The sequence below is a fragment of the Diospyros lotus genome, chromosome 6 (assembly GCF_014633365.1).
Source record: "Diospyros lotus cultivar Yz01 chromosome 6, ASM1463336v1, whole genome shotgun sequence".
In the NCBI taxonomy this organism is placed as follows: domain Eukaryota; kingdom Viridiplantae; phylum Streptophyta; class Magnoliopsida; order Ericales; family Ebenaceae; genus Diospyros; species Diospyros lotus.
This window is the reverse complement of record NC_068343.1, coordinates 37,042,745-37,061,754: the sequence shown is the minus strand read 5'-3', so window position 1 is coordinate 37,061,754 and position 19,010 is coordinate 37,042,745. Positions and strand designations below refer to the sequence as shown.

At 39.2% G+C, this 19,010-nt stretch overlaps 1 protein-coding gene across 1 annotated transcript in view; it reads left to right on the top strand.

Annotated features, from left to right (window-relative positions):
• Positions 1-19,010, top strand: part of LOC127804120 (DNA topoisomerase 3-alpha) — a 119,501-nt gene that overhangs the window by 63,387 nt on the left and 37,104 nt on the right. The window contains exons 16-19 of the mRNA XM_052340863.1: positions 6,600-6,699; positions 7,545-7,583; positions 8,970-9,048; positions 9,202-9,273. Coding sequence (XP_052196823.1) covers positions 6,600-6,699; positions 7,545-7,583; positions 8,970-9,048; positions 9,202-9,273 — 290 coding nt within the window. The remainder of the gene's footprint in view (positions 1-6,599; positions 6,700-7,544; positions 7,584-8,969; positions 9,049-9,201; positions 9,274-19,010) is intronic.

The following is a 19,010-nucleotide window of genomic DNA, read 5'->3' as shown; positions in this document are numbered from 1 at the left end:
TTGAATTTTCAGTTATTTTATGTTATTTCAGTTATGTAAGTATGGAAGGAATTTAGGCTTCATGAACTTTAAGTCTTACCTTAGGGTTCATGGCTTGTTGCACAACCCGTGGAGGGGTTTGATAGGAAGTCTTGATCGATCGGGAACCATATTCTTCAAACTAGATAGAGATGTGTGCCCTAACTGACAATGGACTTGTAGGGGTGAAGCAACAGTAGTGCAAACCATAGATGTGGTAGATAGAGACATATTGTAATCCCTAAGCTTATTCCTTGTGCCAATCGTCCAATCCTCCTATCTTAAACAAAGAAAAAATCAACCAAAAAGGTTATTGGACAATTAAGATTGCAAGTGAGTTGATGTCAGAATTGGATTCTGATTGGTGTGAATTCTCCTTGAATTGAGGAGAATTGGGAAAATGAGGGGGAAGAACAAAGAGAACTGAGGGGGAAATGGAAATTAGAGAGAGAGAGAGAGAAATTGTATTGATAATTCTCATGAATGCCTGGGAGCAGTATCAGTGTGCGTTATATACTAATCTGGCTCTCCAGTAGGCGCCAATGGCCACTTGGTCTCAATTACAAAATGTTGGAGGAAGCTAAGGAACTATAAGAGGCTCAGGTTACAGCTTCGTGTAATCAGGAAATTCAAACAGAAAGATAAGGTAGAATAAGGATTATTTAGTCATAAGTTATCTGAATTCTTGAGTGGTCTATATCTGTAAAGTAGATACCAAAGTGTTGTAATCCACTCCTATAAAATAGGAGAATAGTTAGAAGAAAAATTAGGAGGATTTTTAGCATATTTTGTATGACTTTTGTGTATATATATTTTTTAGATCAGTGAAATTATTCACGGTGGTTTGATTCCCTAATTCATCTACCTAGTTTCTTCAAAAAACAATTTGAATTTAAAGATGTTTGAAAATTAGGCCTAACTGCTCAACTAACATTCCCACCTATTCTAACAGTTTAACTAATTACAATTCACCCCATTATATCAATCGCAATCTTGTGACAATTCCCCTCCCCTTCAGCAATTTCTTGTCCCCAAAAGGTTCACAATAGGCTAGCCACCTTAGGAAATTACTTGAGTAGAGTAGGAAGGTATTCCCACGTGCTATTCTCCGGGTGAAAATTGGACCACCTGACCAAGACCTGCATTAGAGGGGTCCCTGTCGGTGCATGATCCTTCTATCAAGGATAGCCATTGGTTCAGAAGCCTCTGTAGGATCTGATAATAGGAGGGGTAAAGCTGAGCTCACCACATGGGCTCTTGCGGACTTCTTCAACAGCGAGACGCGAAACACAGGGTGTATTTGGGAATTGGGGGGAAGTTGGAGCTTGTAAGCTACCTGTACTATCCTTGCTACAATAGTATAGGGGCCAAAATACTCCAGGTTGAGCTTAGAGTGTTGGCTAAGAGCTAGGGCCTTTAGATGAGCTTGTCTGAGCTTAAGATAGACCAGATCACCTACCACAAATTCCCTGTCACTCCTTCTTCGATCAACAAGTTGCTTAGTTCTGTTTTGAGCATTTGCCAGCTTCTTCTGTAACACCTTAAGCACCTATTGCCTCTACTACAAGTAGGAATCCACTGTAGCCATTGTAATATCCCCAGCAATGGAAAGAAGTAAAGGAGACTTGTACCCATACAAGGCCTCAGAAGGGGTCTTCTTAATGGAACTGTGGTGGCAAGAATTCTACCACCGAGCCAATGACCATCGATGCCATCCCTTAGGCTGTAGAAAACATAAACATCTCAGATAAGTCTCATATCACTGATTTACCTGTTTAGTCTGGTTATTAGACTCAAGGTGATAGGCTGAGAACATGTGCAATTTTGCTTCCAAACTCTTGAGCAACTCTCTCCAAAAGAGGCTGGTGAAGATTGTCTCTATCAGATACTATTAACTGGGGAATACCATGTAGTTGGACCACTCTGTCTAGGAAGAGGCAGGCCACCTCTTGGGCTGTGAAGCGGTGAGTCAGGCCAATAAAATGGGAGCACTTAGTGAATCTACCCACCACTACCAAGATACAATCCTTGCCTTCAGACTTTGGCAATCCCTCCATAAAGTCCATGGATATATTAGTCCAAGCTTGAGTAGGAATAGGGAGTTGTTGGAGTAGCCCCGGGGATGCTACTGTCTCATGCTTGCTTCTCTTGCAAGTGTCACATTTCATCACATACTGATCCACACATTTCTTCGACTTAGGCTGAAAGAAAAACTTCTTAACTCGTTGGTAAGTGTTTTGCACCCTGGAATGGCCCCCAAGTAGGGATCCATGTAGCGTCTCCAAGATCTTGTCCTTTAATTCCTCATTGTTTCCCACTACTAATCTTCCCCTGATATTTCAACACTCCATTCTTCAAAGTGAACATGGGTTGGATGTTTGGTTCTAAAACCAATTGCTCCATTACTTCCTTTGTCCATTCATCATGTTCATAGCTAGCAAAGACTTCCTGGTACTGATTAGGAACAACTGTTGTAATAGATGCTACTGATCCCTCTTCTGTACATCTGGATAAGGCATTTGCTGCCTTGTTTTCCCTTCCCTTTATGTGTTGGATGACATAGTCTAACCCCATAAGCCATGCCATCCCCTTCATATACTGAATGCCTAGGAGACAATCATCCAGGAAGCTAATTACAATCATCCATGACAACCAATCATCCACGACAATCATCCCCTTCATTTCACCTTCATCCAGGAAGCTATGTGTGCTTCCGCTATCTATCAACACCATGAGCCTATTATCTTGCACCTTCCTTTTTACTCGGATGATCTTAATGTTGCTAAGCCCCCTGAGGTCTCCACATTCTCCGCTCCTTCTTCCACCTGTGAAATTACCCCATCATCATTGTCTTTTGTCTCCTCTTCTCCTTCAAGCAACAAAAGTTGCCTCTAGCACTAGTGCCCTGAGGTATACCGATCCCCACAATGGTAGCATAGGTTTATTTGTCTCCTCTGTTCAGCTTGCTTCCTTTTGTTTATAGGCACGAGAACAATTGCAGTGGATGGGCTCGCTCCCCTGCCACCTGATTGTTCCTTCCCCCTTCTCTTCCTACACTCCTTCCTCCTAGCTCGAGTGCTCCCGAATTCATGCTTCTCTTCTGCCACCTCTGCTTTTTCATCAATGCCTCTACTGTCAACTCTTGCAACCGTGCACACTCGGCTGCTTGTTTGATGGTTTTGAGTTGTTGCATCTTGATAGTAGGCCTTAACTCTTCACTTAATCCACTCACAAAACTAGAAACAAAGTATCCCTCCATTCGATGTGGATTCAAGATCAACATCAGTGATTTGAGCTTCTCGAATTTCAATTGGTAGGATTGCACGAATCCCTCCTAACGTAGCTTATTGAACTCCTCCACTTCGTCCATCATATTCCTATCACCAAACCGTTCACAGAGGTCCTCCACAATTTCAGCCCACCAACATCCTTCCTTTGCACCAATCCACCCCTGGAACCATGTGCCTCCTGCATCATTCAAGTAAGCAGCGGCGAGAGTCACTCACTGCTGTTCAGGCACCTAATAGAAACTAAACATCCTCTCTCACCTATGCACCCCCCATCTAGGATTCACTCCCTCAAACATGGGGATCTCCAATTTCGGAAACGAAAAACTAGGCTGATGAGGAGTGGCTTGAGTTCCTTGTCTCCTTTGCATCGTGTACCCCTACTACCATCGAATTTGCCTCAAATTCAGAGGCATCCTTCGCTCGAGTAGCTGGAATGTGTCCCGACAAGATCGGGTCAAATCTCTCTCTAGGAGGGAATTCTAGAGAGAGTCTTACTGGGTGTTAGCTTATGAACATCCTTACAAACATTTGCATTTGCTCCTTCAATTGGTTATGTTGCTCCTGGCTCTCTTCCCTCCCATCTATCCATGTCTCCTTCAATTCTTCTTTCCACCATTGTCTCCATGGATGACTTCATACTTCCCATCCGAATTTGCATGCTGGTCACCACCACAGTAACCTGCTGCAATTGGGCCTCCATCTGCTTCATGCAGGTGCCATCTGCCATGGTGAATTTCAAGAATGATCTCCGCTCTAGATCGTGCTCTGATACTAGAATGTCGGAATTGGATTCTAACTAGTGTGAATTCTCCTTGAATTGAGTAGAATTGGGGAAATGAGGGGGAAGAATAGAGAAAAGTGAGGGGAAATGGAAATTAGAGAGAGAGAGAGAGAGAGAGAGAGAGAAATTGTATTGATAATTCTCATGAATGCCTAGGAGTGGTATCAATGTGCTTTATATACTGATCCGGCTCTCCAGTAGGCACCAATGGCCACTTGGTCTCAAGTACAAAACAATTTGAATTTAAAGATATTTGAAAATTAGGTCTAACTGCCCAACTAACATTCGCATCTATTCTAACAGTTTAGCTAATTACAATTCACCCCACTATATCAATCGCAATCCTGTGACAGTTAAATGGTAGAAAGTACATTAAATGGACATTATTGTAAAAATAAAATAGAAGATAGGGGCAAAATAGGAAGGGCCTTACACTCTCAATACCCTTGATTGAGGTTTGAGAACCATCATCTAATGTAACAATAGGTAGAGGCCCTAAACTTTGGATATGAGAAAATAAAGAATTACTACCAAACGTGATTAGTAGAACCTAAGTTAAAAATCCATGGGCGGAGAAAAGATGGGACTATGTAAAATAAGCATTGGGATTACCAATGTGAGCAAAAGATGCATAGGTGAAGTGGCCGATTATGTTGCTTGGAATATGAAGAATTAGCATGACCAACAATAAAGGAAGAAGCTCTAAGTAATGTGGCAAATACCTCCATTAAGGGTGGAAGAGACACTCCTGAGAATCTAGGTCTTGATAGGCTCAAGTTCCATCAAAGTTTGGTCGGTGTAAAGAATAGTAAACATCTTGTCCCTTTGCTCTTAGTGCTTTTTAACATCTTTGTCAAAGGGCATAAGTTTATTGAACTCAGTAATTGAGGCCTATAGTTTACCAAATACATAGTCATGTCTAACTCAGTCTATTGCTGATGGAATAATGCACCAATTGCATCATGGATATGAGATATCTCACTCATATACAACTCATGGGCACGGTTCCATAGGGCACTACATGCACAAAGAGGTCAAAAAATTGGCATCAAACTCGCTTAAGTGGTTTGCCACATCAAACATAACACCTATGCATCCACTTTCTTCCAAGTAGGTTGATTATCCACGAGGATATTTGGAATGGTTTTCGTTAAGTGATTCTCAAGTTCTGAACCAAGGAACCAGATTTCTGCAATCAAAGACCAAGTTGAATAATTTATTCCATTTAGTTTCTTAATTGTTATAATTGGTATGCCAAAAAAATGAGGGATGGTAATAGTTGTTGATGTGGGTGTGACTATTATTGATGAAGTGAAACTGAGGTGCGGGGGTGGATATAACATGGCTGGAATTTTGCCTGAAGGTTGCCCTAACACAACCAAAGAGGAGAAAAAACAAACCATAAGACCCAAACAACAATGAAGAACCAGAACAAAACAATAACACTATAAAAATATAATGACAAAGAAGCAACCAACAAGATCTGAATGTGCATGGCCTAAATGCAATCAGAAAGAGTAAATAGGCATGATATGGGATTTGAATCATGTAGGATCTGACGATGCAAACTCAAGCAGACACAGGAAAAGTTGTCGATGCAAGATGAACTAACTGGAGGTGAGTCACTAATGCAAGGATGGTTGCCTGGATCTGAGTCATCAATGCAAAGAGATTACCAGGCAGTCATGTGCAAGAGAGAAGACTAGAATGGCAATAGCAAATCACAATTGGAACTAGAGGCGACGACAATTGTTTAACTTTTCTAATTAGACCAAATTTTTTTAATGGGATAAGATTATGGTTTCTAATGAGGCTCTGATGTGATGTAAAAGTCAGAATCATTTGTGTTATTGACGTATAGTACACACACATATATACAAGTGGTGTGGTATACAGATAAATTACCACAATACCTTCTCTTACCTCCACAATGCTCATCTTTTGCAGGTGCTGTTCTTATAGCCATTCAGTAAAACTACCCTTTAGTTTTGTAGGGATTTTGAACAATTATATAACATGTTGGATCATTTCTTCTCATATCTTATTTTGATTTTGTTAGAAACATTCTCCGTAATCACTGTTTCTTTTTGAATAATTAATTTAAGATATCTAAATTGATCTTTTCTAGGAATAACTTATCTTCAACTCTCACTACAACAGCAACCATAGTTCTATTTTTGAAAAAGAGTTCTTGTTTTTACCTCTACAGCAACTACAACAAGAGGAATGTATTCTTGTCTTAAGGTTTAATATGAAGGTTTCTCCTTTATTGCTGTTGTTGTGTGTTCTTTGAACAAGCCAAATGAACCAAGCTTGAGCTTTGAGCTTATTAAGAGAAAGTTGAGCTCACAGAAAGCATTTTGTTCTTGGGCCAAGCTGGTCCCAAGCGGAACCCAACAACCTTTTTATGTTAGGTTATAGCTTATCCTGAACACATTAAAGTTGTCTCAGCTCATTTACAGCCCTGGTAATATATAGTGCCTTTTAAAACCCTTCTATTATCTTTGCAGATCTACTAGATCAGGTACAAATGATCAGTATACAATTCAAGATGTAGTTCGACGATGTGATGTTTGCCAAGAGTCAGATATGGTGCTTAGGCAGAAACCGGTAACTAATTGCATGGAAGTATTTTATTTTTTTCTTTCTTCTTATTTTATCTCAATATTACATGGTTGTTGCTGTATCTTATGTTCCAATATGTGCCCCTATATCTACTTAGTAGCTGTTTTTTACTTTTTTTCTTTTTGTTCCAAGTGCACTACACCATCTGGTCATATTCCTCAATTTAAAAAAAAAAAAGAAAAAATCTCAGTCATTGCCTGTTTTATAGCATTCTTGTTTGTCTTGGTTATTGAACAACTTATTACATCTTCTAAATTTGTGAAGCACCCATGTTGGGCACCAGATAGCCTGGATGAGATACGATGCATCGTTGGACATGCATTTATTTAAGTTCTAGAATAAAAACATTTTCAGCAAAATGTGTACAAAATTTCCAAAAACGATGCATAGAAGTTCAATACGAAAGTGTGTATATATATATATTTTACCTCAATTAACAGAAGTGTTTAAAGTTATGAAATTTAGTGGTATTCTTGTGTCCCTGGACCTGAGCTTGATGAACCCAACTAAGGTGAATAAATCCATGAAGCATGGGCCTACATCTCTAATTTATCTTTTGATCAATTTTTTAACAAATTAAACACTTCATAAATATTCTTGTTTGTTTGTCCTTCATATGAAAATAATTTTTCTCCCTCAAACTTCCTTCTCATAAAATGGAGTTATGTTTATTTATTATTATTGTTATTTTTCATTTTTTGCTTGTTCTTAGTACTGTGAGTGGTTTTTAACATTAAATCTTTATTTTTTCACTTAAATCTTGGGACATTTAAACGTGTAAAGTACTACACACATCTCTCACATAAAGCAATTTGTTGAAATCTCTGCAGGATGGGAACTTCATGGTTGGGTGCATAGGTTTCCCACAAGTAGGTGACTATGTCCTCAATACTGTTAATTTTTTGAATAACCTACATTTTTGGAATTTTGTCTAATGTATTACACAAGCTAGGAGCTATTCAATGCACCTCAGGGATTGAGATGAATTATTCATGAATAATAAAAAGATGATATATCTGAACTAAACCAAGCATCTAGCAAATTTCCCCTTGAACCTCTGCTTTAAATTTTCTAGCAGCAACCATCAACCAGTTCTGCTATATCCATGTTCCATAAACTTTGAGTGAGAGCATGGAGCTTGCTTGAACTACCTTAGCCTCACTAGACGGTGTTCGCCATCTTCATGAAATAATTTGGCTTCTTGTGAGAATGCGTTAGTCAATCTGACAGTAAACTCTTGATGTTGATATATATATATATATGTATATATATATAAGGTCAAACAATACAAGAATGAAAATATACATATATTTACATAAATGCCCTCATACTATGCACTATATACAACGCTCCCTCTAGATACTCTTGAGGGATTTGGTAAACATATAAGCTAACTGACCATTAGAGTTAATAAAATTAGTAGATATATCTCTTGAAAGAACTTTTTCCTATCAAAATGTTAATCAATCTCTGGGTTTGGTTTTCTCATGAAAGATTGGATTAGAAGTAATGTTTAATGCTTCTTGGTTATCACAAATGAGTTTCATAGGGCCTGCTTCACCAAATTTCAACTCCTTAAGGAGTTGCTTTAGCTATATAAGTTCACAGGTTCCTAAAGCCATGGCTCACTGTTTAGCTTCTGCCATTGTCATTACAAATAGAGTTTACTTCTTACTTTTCCAAGAGATCAGATTCCCACAAATAAGAATATAACATCCAAAAGTAAATGCCTTTCTGAATGAGAACTTGCCCAATTTGCATTTATAAAACCAACAATTTGTGGATTTTCCCCTATTGGTATACCTGGTGCTGCCTTTATATGTCTGAGAATTCAGACCACAACATCCTAATGGCTATCACATGGTGAACCCAGGAATTGGCTGGCAGCACTCACTGCAAATGAAATATCAGGTAGAGTAATTGTGAGGTAGTTTAGTTTTTCAACAAGTCTCTGTGATCTTCTAGGATCAAGTAAAAACTCCCACTGGTAGAAGTTTTGCATTTAGATCCATATGAGTGTCCACAGGTTTGGAAGCAACATGCCTGTTTCTTCAAGGATATCTAAAGCATATTTCCCATGTGAAATGTAAACACCACATTTTAAATTAGTTACCTCTTTCCAAGAAAATATCTTAATCCTTCCCAAATCTTGGTTTGAAACTGATAAAACAGATGTTTCAATTTTCTAGTGCTTAAATTTTGAAATTTTCTTTTCTTTTCTTTTATATGGCCTAATTTTTATCACATCATCTCAGTGTAGAAATGTTGTGTGGCTTCCCGGATCAACAGCTGAAGCAAGCGTTACCACTAACCACTGCCGCGTGTGTACTCCAGGTTATCTAGACTATTTTGTATTTTTATGCAGCAACCTAATTTATCAACCACATTTTCTATTAATTTGCTTTGCTATTTACTAATAATAGTATATGTGATTACTTTCATATATTTATACTTTCTTGATGTATTGATAGCAAATTCCCTTGACAGGTCCTGTTTTCATGATCCAGTTTAAGTTTCGCCGGCTGGAGATACCACCCAACTATAATGTGGACCATTTAGGTATACCTGATTTAAAAACATTGGAGGACATGATTTTTACTAGCTGTGCAATGCATCATCAGCTTTATTTTTTTTTATGTAAAAGCTAACTTTTTTGTGACTATTACCTAACTTCACAAAAGAAAATGCTATTGGTACTCTATGGGTTACACCATGGGGTACATAATGTAGCTAAAATGTTCAAAATGCCCCTCACTCAAGGTGATGAAGTGAGGCGACGTGAAGCGATGAGGCGCATAACTAAAATACCCCTCACCTAAGGCGTTGAGGTGGCATGAGGCATTGAGGCGAGGAGGTGAGGTGCAAGGGGTATTTTTTCCATTTATGATGCATTGTGTAGTCCATGGCGTACTTATAGTATGGTCCCTTCACAAATATATTTGCATTATCACCCTTCTTGGAGTCGAGAATTTTCTTTCAGAGAATTCTTCAATATCTCTAGTAGTAAGATTTGTTTTGTTGTCATCATGCTATTGCAGTAGATTGAAATCTCATCTTCAACACTACAAGTATATTAATGCTCACTTGTCTCTCTATCCCCCTATATATTATACTTGCCCTGTCTTCTATTGCTCATATCATACATTGATGTGACATTCTTTGATACTGCACTAGGCTTATCTGTTCTTTTTATCACTTCTGAAATCATGTGATTGTTACAATTGATATCTTGTAGTTTTCAATGGAGTTTTTCAGGGATTCTAATTATCATGGGACTAACCCCCTAAGATTGCAGTTTGATTAGATTTAATTTGTGTTTTGATAGGATTCAATTATTTGAAACTTCGAACATATGTTTTGGATAACTTGAGCACTCAAAGATTTTGCAAACATTTAAAAACACTCAATTCTGTTTATTTGAAATGAAGTTGACTTGCCAATCTCGATGACTGTTATGGGCTCTTGTTTCAGTTGTAACAACGGAATTAGTTAGCAAGTTCAGTTAAACCTATATACTATCTGCAGCCAACACAATTGCCATTTGGTGTTCTAGATATAACTCAGCATGATTGGGAAGTGGACTTTGTTGTCTTTCAAGGAATCTAAACCAGTTGTGCAACATGCAAGCAAAAATTAACTTTGTAAAATGATAATTGAAAATAATCATCAAATTTTCATAATAATTAAGGATGAGTTACTTCCATCAGGGTTGCGAATTAGTGTTCTCTATCAATTCTAAACTTATGACGATATGATTCTTTTACGAGTAGTTTAAGCATGGAATTGTATTTCGTACCATAAATAAATCATGGATAACCGTCATGATTTTTCCCCCACTTTTTTTTGCTTTCTTGTACTCTATCCTAATAAGTTGTAGAGTTCCTTCAGCTCTTGCACAAACAAGAATCTCTACATCCTATTGGCATATTCTCATAGTTCTTGGAAAATGTAGAAGCATGTGTCTTACAAGCTTTGGGGTCTGGGTCCCCCCCCCGCTTCCCGGCCAAAAAAAATAAATAAATAACTTTCAAAATCATGCAAGTTATCATGCTTGCCATATCAAGTAATTAGCTATATTAATACTAGGATGGCCTGTGGTGTGCGCATGCAAGTAAAAAGCACAAAAGATTTCAAATGAAGGCTCTTCTTTTAAGGGGTTGCACTTGGTTGCAGTTTATTTATTTCTTTTTTTTTTTTTTCTGTAAGTGAGAGATTCATAGAACAAAAACCAACGCCGAAACGGCTAGAAACCAAGGCTAAGGCATACCTTGGACCGACCAAAAACTAGGGGCAAGAACACAACAACGATCACCCTCTGGGCCAAAAGATGAAAAAATAAACTAAAAAAATAAGAAAAACATAGGAAGAAGCAAAATAAAAGACATTATGTACAGAAAATAAACAAAAGCCTGGGTGTGATCGAAAGCAACAATCCATCTCGAAAGAACAAGCCTATTGTGCTAATCATGAGCAAGAAAACTGAAAACGAAGCGAGCCCCAATTGGAGAGACTGCATCGAACACAAGGCACCGAAGGGACTGGCACTGAACAAGAGACTCCAGGAACACAGAAGCCAACCTCCAACAGCAAGCAAGCAACAACTCAATAGGGAGGGAAAATCTGGTCCCTTGAAAGCCGCCAAACATGACAAAGAGCATAACTCTGAATAGACGGTCTGAATTGGAGGGTCGTCAAATGGACCCACACAGCGCTGTGAAAGCATGTTGCGTTTGTATCAGCCTTATTCCTGTCTGGCTTATTTTTCTGTTATTTTGTTATGTTGTTTTGTATTAAGTCAGTAGTATGTGTGTTAATGTTAGAGGCGGTGTAAGAGGTGCTCACTGTATATATATATATACAACAGTGCATTTTATTGTAATGATCCTTTTTCTTGAGTTTATGAATTACGAAGTTAGTTTAACCTCCATAATTCTCTCTCTGTCATTTGTGTTTCGCCCTAGGATTTTCATAACTTCTTTACATGGTATCAGAGCCATTAGACGAAAGTCATGGCGTCGAATCCTTCACATAGTATTTCTGATTCTATTCTTCCTCCTCGATCCTCCTCCTCGCTTTCTAGTGTCTCGCAATCTGATTTTGGTGCAATTGCAAAGGCCTTGAACTTTGCTCCAATTAAGCTCGATTCAGGAAATTATATTTTCTGGAAAGCTCAAGTGTTAGCTACCATTTGAGCATTCGATTTAGTTTCGCTCCTACAAAAACTGACGACTCCACCTAAATATGTCGCTGATTCAGAAAGTAGCAATGTTGAGGCTATGAGATTGAATGAGGAATATATGAGTTGGCTAAGGTCAGATCAACTTCTTCTTGGCTGGCTGTTTTCAACTATTGAACGTGAGGTGCTAGCTCAAGTAATTCAATGCGAATTGGCTGCTGAGGTATGGTCTACACTAGAGAATTTATATTCTAGACAAACAATTGCAAAGTCATTTCAGTTAAAACATCAATTGCGCTCCATCAAGAAGTCTGATCTTTCTATTAATGACTATATACTGAAGATCAAGACAATCGGTCATTCTTTAGCAGCTATAGGTGAACCTTTGCAAGACAAAGAACTGTTGTTAGCAATCTTAAATGGCTTAGGTCATGATTATGAAACAGTTGTTGGCCTTATAACCTATCAGATGGATGAAATAGATTTAGAGAAGGTTCAATATCTTCTTCTAATGCATGAGCAGAGATTAGCCTCACAAAATTTGCCACAGTCATCAGTTGGTTTTGATTTATCTGTGCCTTCCATGTCGGTAAATGTGGCTTCATATTCTTCTCAGACTAGGAGTGGATCTGTTAATAATACTAGAGGAGGTTACAATGCTAGAGGAGGCAACTATGGTAATAGAGGAGGTCGAGGTAGAGGTAGATTTGGTGGAAAGCGTATCTACTGTCAACTTTGTGGAAAACCAGGGCATGTTGTTGATAAATGTTATCACAGATTTGATAAAAAATTTTAGAGGAATTCTGGTCAGTCTTTTGAACGTGGTGGTTTCACTAGTCCTCATTTCACTAGTCCTCATGCTTACTTAACCTCTCATTGTGACTCTAACGAAGCCTACATGACTGAAATAGGCTCTAATAATGGCTTTTCTTATGGACCTAATCCTCAGCCATCCGAAACTTATCAGTCTTCCCATTTACATTCACCTGTTCCTTCTGATTCTTCTTGGTTTGTGGATTCAAGTGCCACTAATCACATTACTTCCAATTTAAACAATTTGTCTCTTCATTCTCCTTATTATGGTGGTGACAAAGTGACTATTGGTAACGGTAAGTCTTTACCTATCACTAGTGTTGGTACTAGTCAATTTTCTTCACATGTTTCATTACCTAATGTTCTTCATGTTCCTCAAATAAAGAAGAACCTAATTAGTGTGTCTCAATTAACTCATGATAACAATGTTATAACTGAGTTTGACTCAAATTCTTGTGTGGTTAAGGACAAGGATTCCGGACTGGTGCTACTTCACGGTCACCTTAAGGATGGACTATACTAGTTGGATTCCTCAATTGTTCCTATGGCAACCAGCAATTCTGTCCATCCTATTGCATCTACTGATTCTGTTCAAACAGATTCTTCAATTTGTAAACAATGGCATGAATGTTTGGGACATCCATCCTCTCGTGTGTTGCGACATGTTATGAATAAACTTCAAGTTCCTTGTTCATCTTCTATTCCATTTTGTGACTCTTGTAAAATTGGAAAATCACATCAACTCCCATTTAATGATTGTGATATTACAGCTACAAAATTGTTGGAGCTTGTTTACTCTGACTTATGGGGACCTTCTCCGAGTTTGTGTATAGAAGGTTATAGATATTATATCATTTTTGTGGATGCTTATACTCGGTATGCTTGGTTTTATCCCTTGAAACTTAAATCTGATGGTCTATCTACTTTTATTACTTTCCACAAGTTTGCTGAACTTCAATACCATTCAAAACTAATAGCTTTACAAACTGATAATGGGGGGGAGTTCAAGGCCTTTTTGCTATATCTTAGAAACCATGAAGTGGCCGAAAGAAAGCATCGACATATTGCTGAAATGGGTTTGACTCTTTTAGCACGCTCTCAAATGCCTCTTAAATTTTGGGTAGATGCCTTTCAAACTGCAGTTCATGCCATTAACTTGCTGCCATCTTCTTCTATTCAATTGTGTACTCCATTTAAACTATTGTATGCCAAAGCACCAAACTATTTCTTGCTGCAACTTTTTGGTTATGCTTGCTTTCCCTTCCTAAGACCATATCACAAGCATAAATTTGATTTTCACTCCACTAAGTGTGTGTTTCTTGGGTATAGTCATACTTAAGCCGGATATAAGTGTCTACATCCTTTTGGAAAAATATATGTTTCTAGGCATGTTCAGTTTAATCCAAATGACTTTCCTTTTCCATCTTTGTTTAATCTTCCTCCTCCTCCTTCTTCTTCTTCTTCTCTAAATGGAGTTGGATATTCTACTTCTTATTTTCAATCTCTTCCTTCACGTGTTCCTTCTCCGAGAGTAGCATCGTCCTTACATCCTTCCTTATCACCTGTTCTTTCAAGTTCTAATGTTCCTCATGTTTTTGATATTGAATCTGGTCTACAGACCAGGGAACCACAGCCTGTTTCTTCTTCTCCTTCACCCAATCCTAATCCCATTTCTTTTTCCAAGTCTAAACTTGGTTTTGCTCCCTCTGTTCATCCGATGGTAACAAGATCTAAATCTCAAAATCTGGTCACCACCTCTCCTCATGCATTAATTAGTAGCCTAGAGCCTTGTTCAATTCATGAGGCTTTGGTAGATTCTCGATGGTTGCAGGCTATACAGGAGGAATTCTTAGCTTTGCAGCGTAATAATACATAGGACCTTGTTCCATTTTCTAGGGAGATGAATCTTCTTGGGAGTAAGTGGGTTTTCCGAGTGAAATACAAATTAGATGGTTCAGTCCTTAAATATAAAGCTCGCTGGGTGGCTAAAGGATTCTTACAAACACCTGGAATTGATTATGGTGACACCTTTAGCCCTGTGGTGAAGGCTCCAACAATCATGGTCTTATTTTCTCTAGCGGTTACTTTTGGTTGGGACATCCAACAAGTGGATATCAATAACGCATTTCTGAATGGTGACTTAGATGAGGCTGTGTACATGACTCAACCAGAAGGATTTGTGAATTCTACATATCCTACTCATGTGTGTAGGCTGCGAAAATCATTGTATGGTTTAAAGCAAGCACTTCGTGCTTGGTATGTGAAGTTAAAGTCTGCTCTCCTTCAGTGGGGTTTTGCCAGGGCAACATCTGATGCATCTCTTTTTATTAAACGAACTGCTGATTGTGTTATCTTTCTTTTAGTTTATGTTCATGATATTCTCATAACTGGATCTAATCCTTCAGCTGTCCAGCAGTGTATTAAAGATTTGGAGAGTGCTTTTGCTTTGAAAACTCTAGGATCAGTTAATTATTTCCTAGGCTTTGAAGCTTTTAGAGATTCCAGTGGGATTTATTTGACTCAATCTAAATATACTCTTGATTTGCTAAAGAAAGTTGACATGACTGATTGTAAACCCTGTGCAACCCCTACCTCATATAATTTCTGTCTCACTGATGATGGTGATGTTTTTCCTAATCCCTCATTGTATCAAACTCTCATAGGGTCTCTACAATACCTAACCTACACACGTCCGGATATAGCTTTTGTGGTAAATCGCTTAAGTCAGTTTTTAATTACTCCTAAGCTGCAACATTGGACTGCTTGTAAAAGATTACTCAGATACTTGAAAGGGACAGTAGGTTATGGTTTGTTCTTTTCTCCATCTCCAGGAGATTTAACACTTTCAATTTATGTAGATGCTGATCATGCTGGTTGCAAGATCACAAGACGATCAACTAGCGGGTTGTGTGTTTATCTTGGATCTAATTTGATTGTATGGAGCTCCAAAAAACAATATGTTGTAACAAGATCGGTTGGTGAGGCTGAATATAGGGCTATTGCTCAAGGTGTTACTGAACTTCTTTGGTTGAAATCTCTGTTCACCGAGTTGGGGTATTTTTGTAGTATTTCTACAAAGCCTATTGTATGGAGTGATAATTTGGCTGCTAAGAGTATGGCTGAAAATCCTGTGTTTCATGGCTGGACCAAGCACATTGAGCTTGATGTTCATTTCATTCGAGAAAAGGTTGAAAGAGGAGAAATTGAAATCAGATTTGTGCCCACAGAATATTAGGTTGCTGACATTTTTACAAAAGGATTGCCAAAAAGTCGGTTATAGTTTTTGTGTACCAAGCTTGGTCTACGGTTTTCTCCAGCTCATAGGGTTTCTTATGCTTCTATAAATGGTCAGAAATCAGAAGAGCAAGATAGTTCTAATTGAGGGGGAATGTGAAAGCATGTTGCGTTTGTATCAGCCTTATTCCTGTCTGGCTTATTTTTCTGTTATTCTGTTATGTTGTTTTGTATTAAGTCAGTAGTATGTGTGTTAATGTTAGAGGCGGTGTAAGAGGTGCTCGCTGTATATATATATACAGCAGTGCATTTTATTGTAATGATCATTTTTCTTGAGTTTATGAATTACGAAGTTAGTTTAACCTCCAGAATTCTCTCTGTGTCATTTGTGTTTCGTCGTAGGGTTTTCATAACTTCTTTACAAGCACACTAAATCTGATGAGCCAACTGAGAGGTAGATCTCTCCTGATCACGGAAGCACTTGTTATTGCACTCTCTCCAGATGAAATACACCAAAGCATGAAACACCAATCTGTTTGCCACCTGCAACGGACCCTTGCCACTCCATCTCGCAGCAGCCCAAGGCACACCAGTATCACATCGACGCCAAGGCCAATTGAATTTCTTTGAACTTCGGAAGCATGTCAGCACCTCTCTGGAATAAGGACACTTGAAAAAAAGGTGACTATGCCTTTCCGCATTCATCCTGCAAAGGAAACATCTATTCGAAAAAGACAAAAAAAGGTTATCAAGTGTAGAAAGATGCTCCTGAATCGCTAACCACAAAATAAAAGAATGAACTGGAATACACTCCGACAACCACAAGAGTCTATGCGAAGGAACCCGAGGACGTTGTTCCTAAAAGTTCTTAAGTGCAACCCTAATCGAAAAAACACCATTCGCAGCCGAGAGCCAAAAATTCCCGTCCCGGCGTTGAAAGCGAGGAAGGTTAGGAAGGTGATTCTTAATAAGATTGTAAGCCGGACAGGGGAAAAGGTTAGGCCAATTCCAAGAGCCATTCTCAATGAAATGAGAGACCTTGGCCAAGGTGTGGATGCCTAATTGCCGAGGTAGTTGGTGAGAGAAAAGATCAATAGGCACACCCAAAGGGTGCCCTTGATCATGCCAAAGGAACACGCTACAATTGTCCCCCAATTTTCCGCCCCACTCTAGATCGCACAACTCCCCTAAGGGAGAGCAGCTTCCTCCATTACCACGAACAAGCGTACGGCACTTTAAGGAGCCAGATGCATATGCCCCCTTAACTCGATAGGTATGCACCCACTTCACCCAAAAAGACTCCCCATTGTCTGAGAGAAAGCGCTAGATTAGCTTGGCAACAAGGGCTTGATTCTAGACATAGAGAAGCTTGAGACCCAGAACCTCTTGCACCTTGGGGCAACAGATCTCCTGCCAAGCAACTTTTGCTCTATGGGGATCAGCGTCATCACCACTCCATAAGAAATTATGAATTGATTGCTCAATCTCATGGATCACCCATTTTGGCAAAATAAACACAGAGGCCCAGTACACATAGATAGTAGAAAGAAAAGACTGAGCTAATTGAAGGCGGCCCCCAAAGGAGAGCAATCTACTCCATCAAGAGCAAATCTTATTCTTAACCTTATCAATGATAGGCCGGCAATCCCCATATGATAACTTGGTGGAAAGAAGAGGCGTCCCCAAGTATCACGCCTCTCTGAAAACCCACAATAGTCAAAATATTCTCCCTCGAGGACTCATCTCTACAAGAGAAGAAGAAATCACTTTTTAAAGCATTGCCCTGAGGCCAGACAAACCAGAGAATCTCTCTAAGCAAGATTTCAAGGTACCCATCGAAGCAAGATTGCTATAGGAGAATAAAAGGAGATCGTTTGCAAACATGAGCATCACTAGCTGAGTCTGCTCAGTTTTCTAGTGAAACTGAAAATCTGGAGACCTCGTCTGATGGCTAACAATGCCATGCAAGATCTGCATCACAAGGACGAAGAGATAAGGAGATAGAGGGTCCCCTTGCCTAAGGCCCCGACCACCAAGGAAGAAACCATTTAATTGCCTATTGATTTTAATGGAATAACGAGGAGTAGTGACACACTCGTAGATCCAGCTACAAAATTGCAGAGGGAAATTCATAAGATGAAGGACAGTCAAGAGAAAGTGCCACTCCACAGTGTCGTAAGCTTTCGCTAGGTCCACTTTCATCGCACATCAAGGAGGCCCCTTGTCAAGGTGATATTGGAACATGAGCTCCTAGGCAAGCAAGGCATTATCCCCAATCGAGCGCCCAGGCACGAATGCTGCCTAAGCCTCATTCACAAGACCAGAAAGCACGGGTTTGATTCTATTGGCTAAAATCTTGATGATGACTTTATACAAGACGTTACAACAAGAAATAGGCCTAAATTGGGACGACGACTCAGGGTGAGGGACCTTAGGAACCAGACTAATGATAGTCACATTCATCTGCCCTAAAAGATGACTTGAGGAGAAGAAGCTCTTGGCAGCCTCCACCACATCAGGCCCCACAATCCCCCAAGCCCTCTTGAAGAATTTAATAGTAAATCCATCTGACCCAGGGGCTTTATCATGGCCCATGCTGAACAAGGCTCCCTAAATTTCTTCCGCTGAGACCTCAGCAATAAGGCCCCCCCACTGACCCCGCAACAATCGTTTGTCAATAAAAGGGGCAATCTCTTCAAGGGACACTGGGGCTAAACAGGCACTGTAACTAAAGAGGTTTTGGAAGTAGGAAACCATACAACTCGCCACTTCTAATCGCTCTCGACTAAGAATCTGCACCCTTACTTGATCAAAAATAGAGTTTAAGGCCAACCAAAAATTCAACAATTCTATCCCTTTCCATAGTCTAATTAAGAGTTGCAGCATCAGGCCATCAGCACTACACACCATCTTAATCTTTTGATATTGATCCAATTCCAACCATAAACCATTCATCAGTGTTCTAAAAATTGGCCTAGGCGGTCGTCGCGAATATGGCCTAATTTTTGGGTTTAAATCTTACCCTTTGTCAATTCCAAATCCTCTCTTACTCCTCTCATCCGTCTCGCCCTCT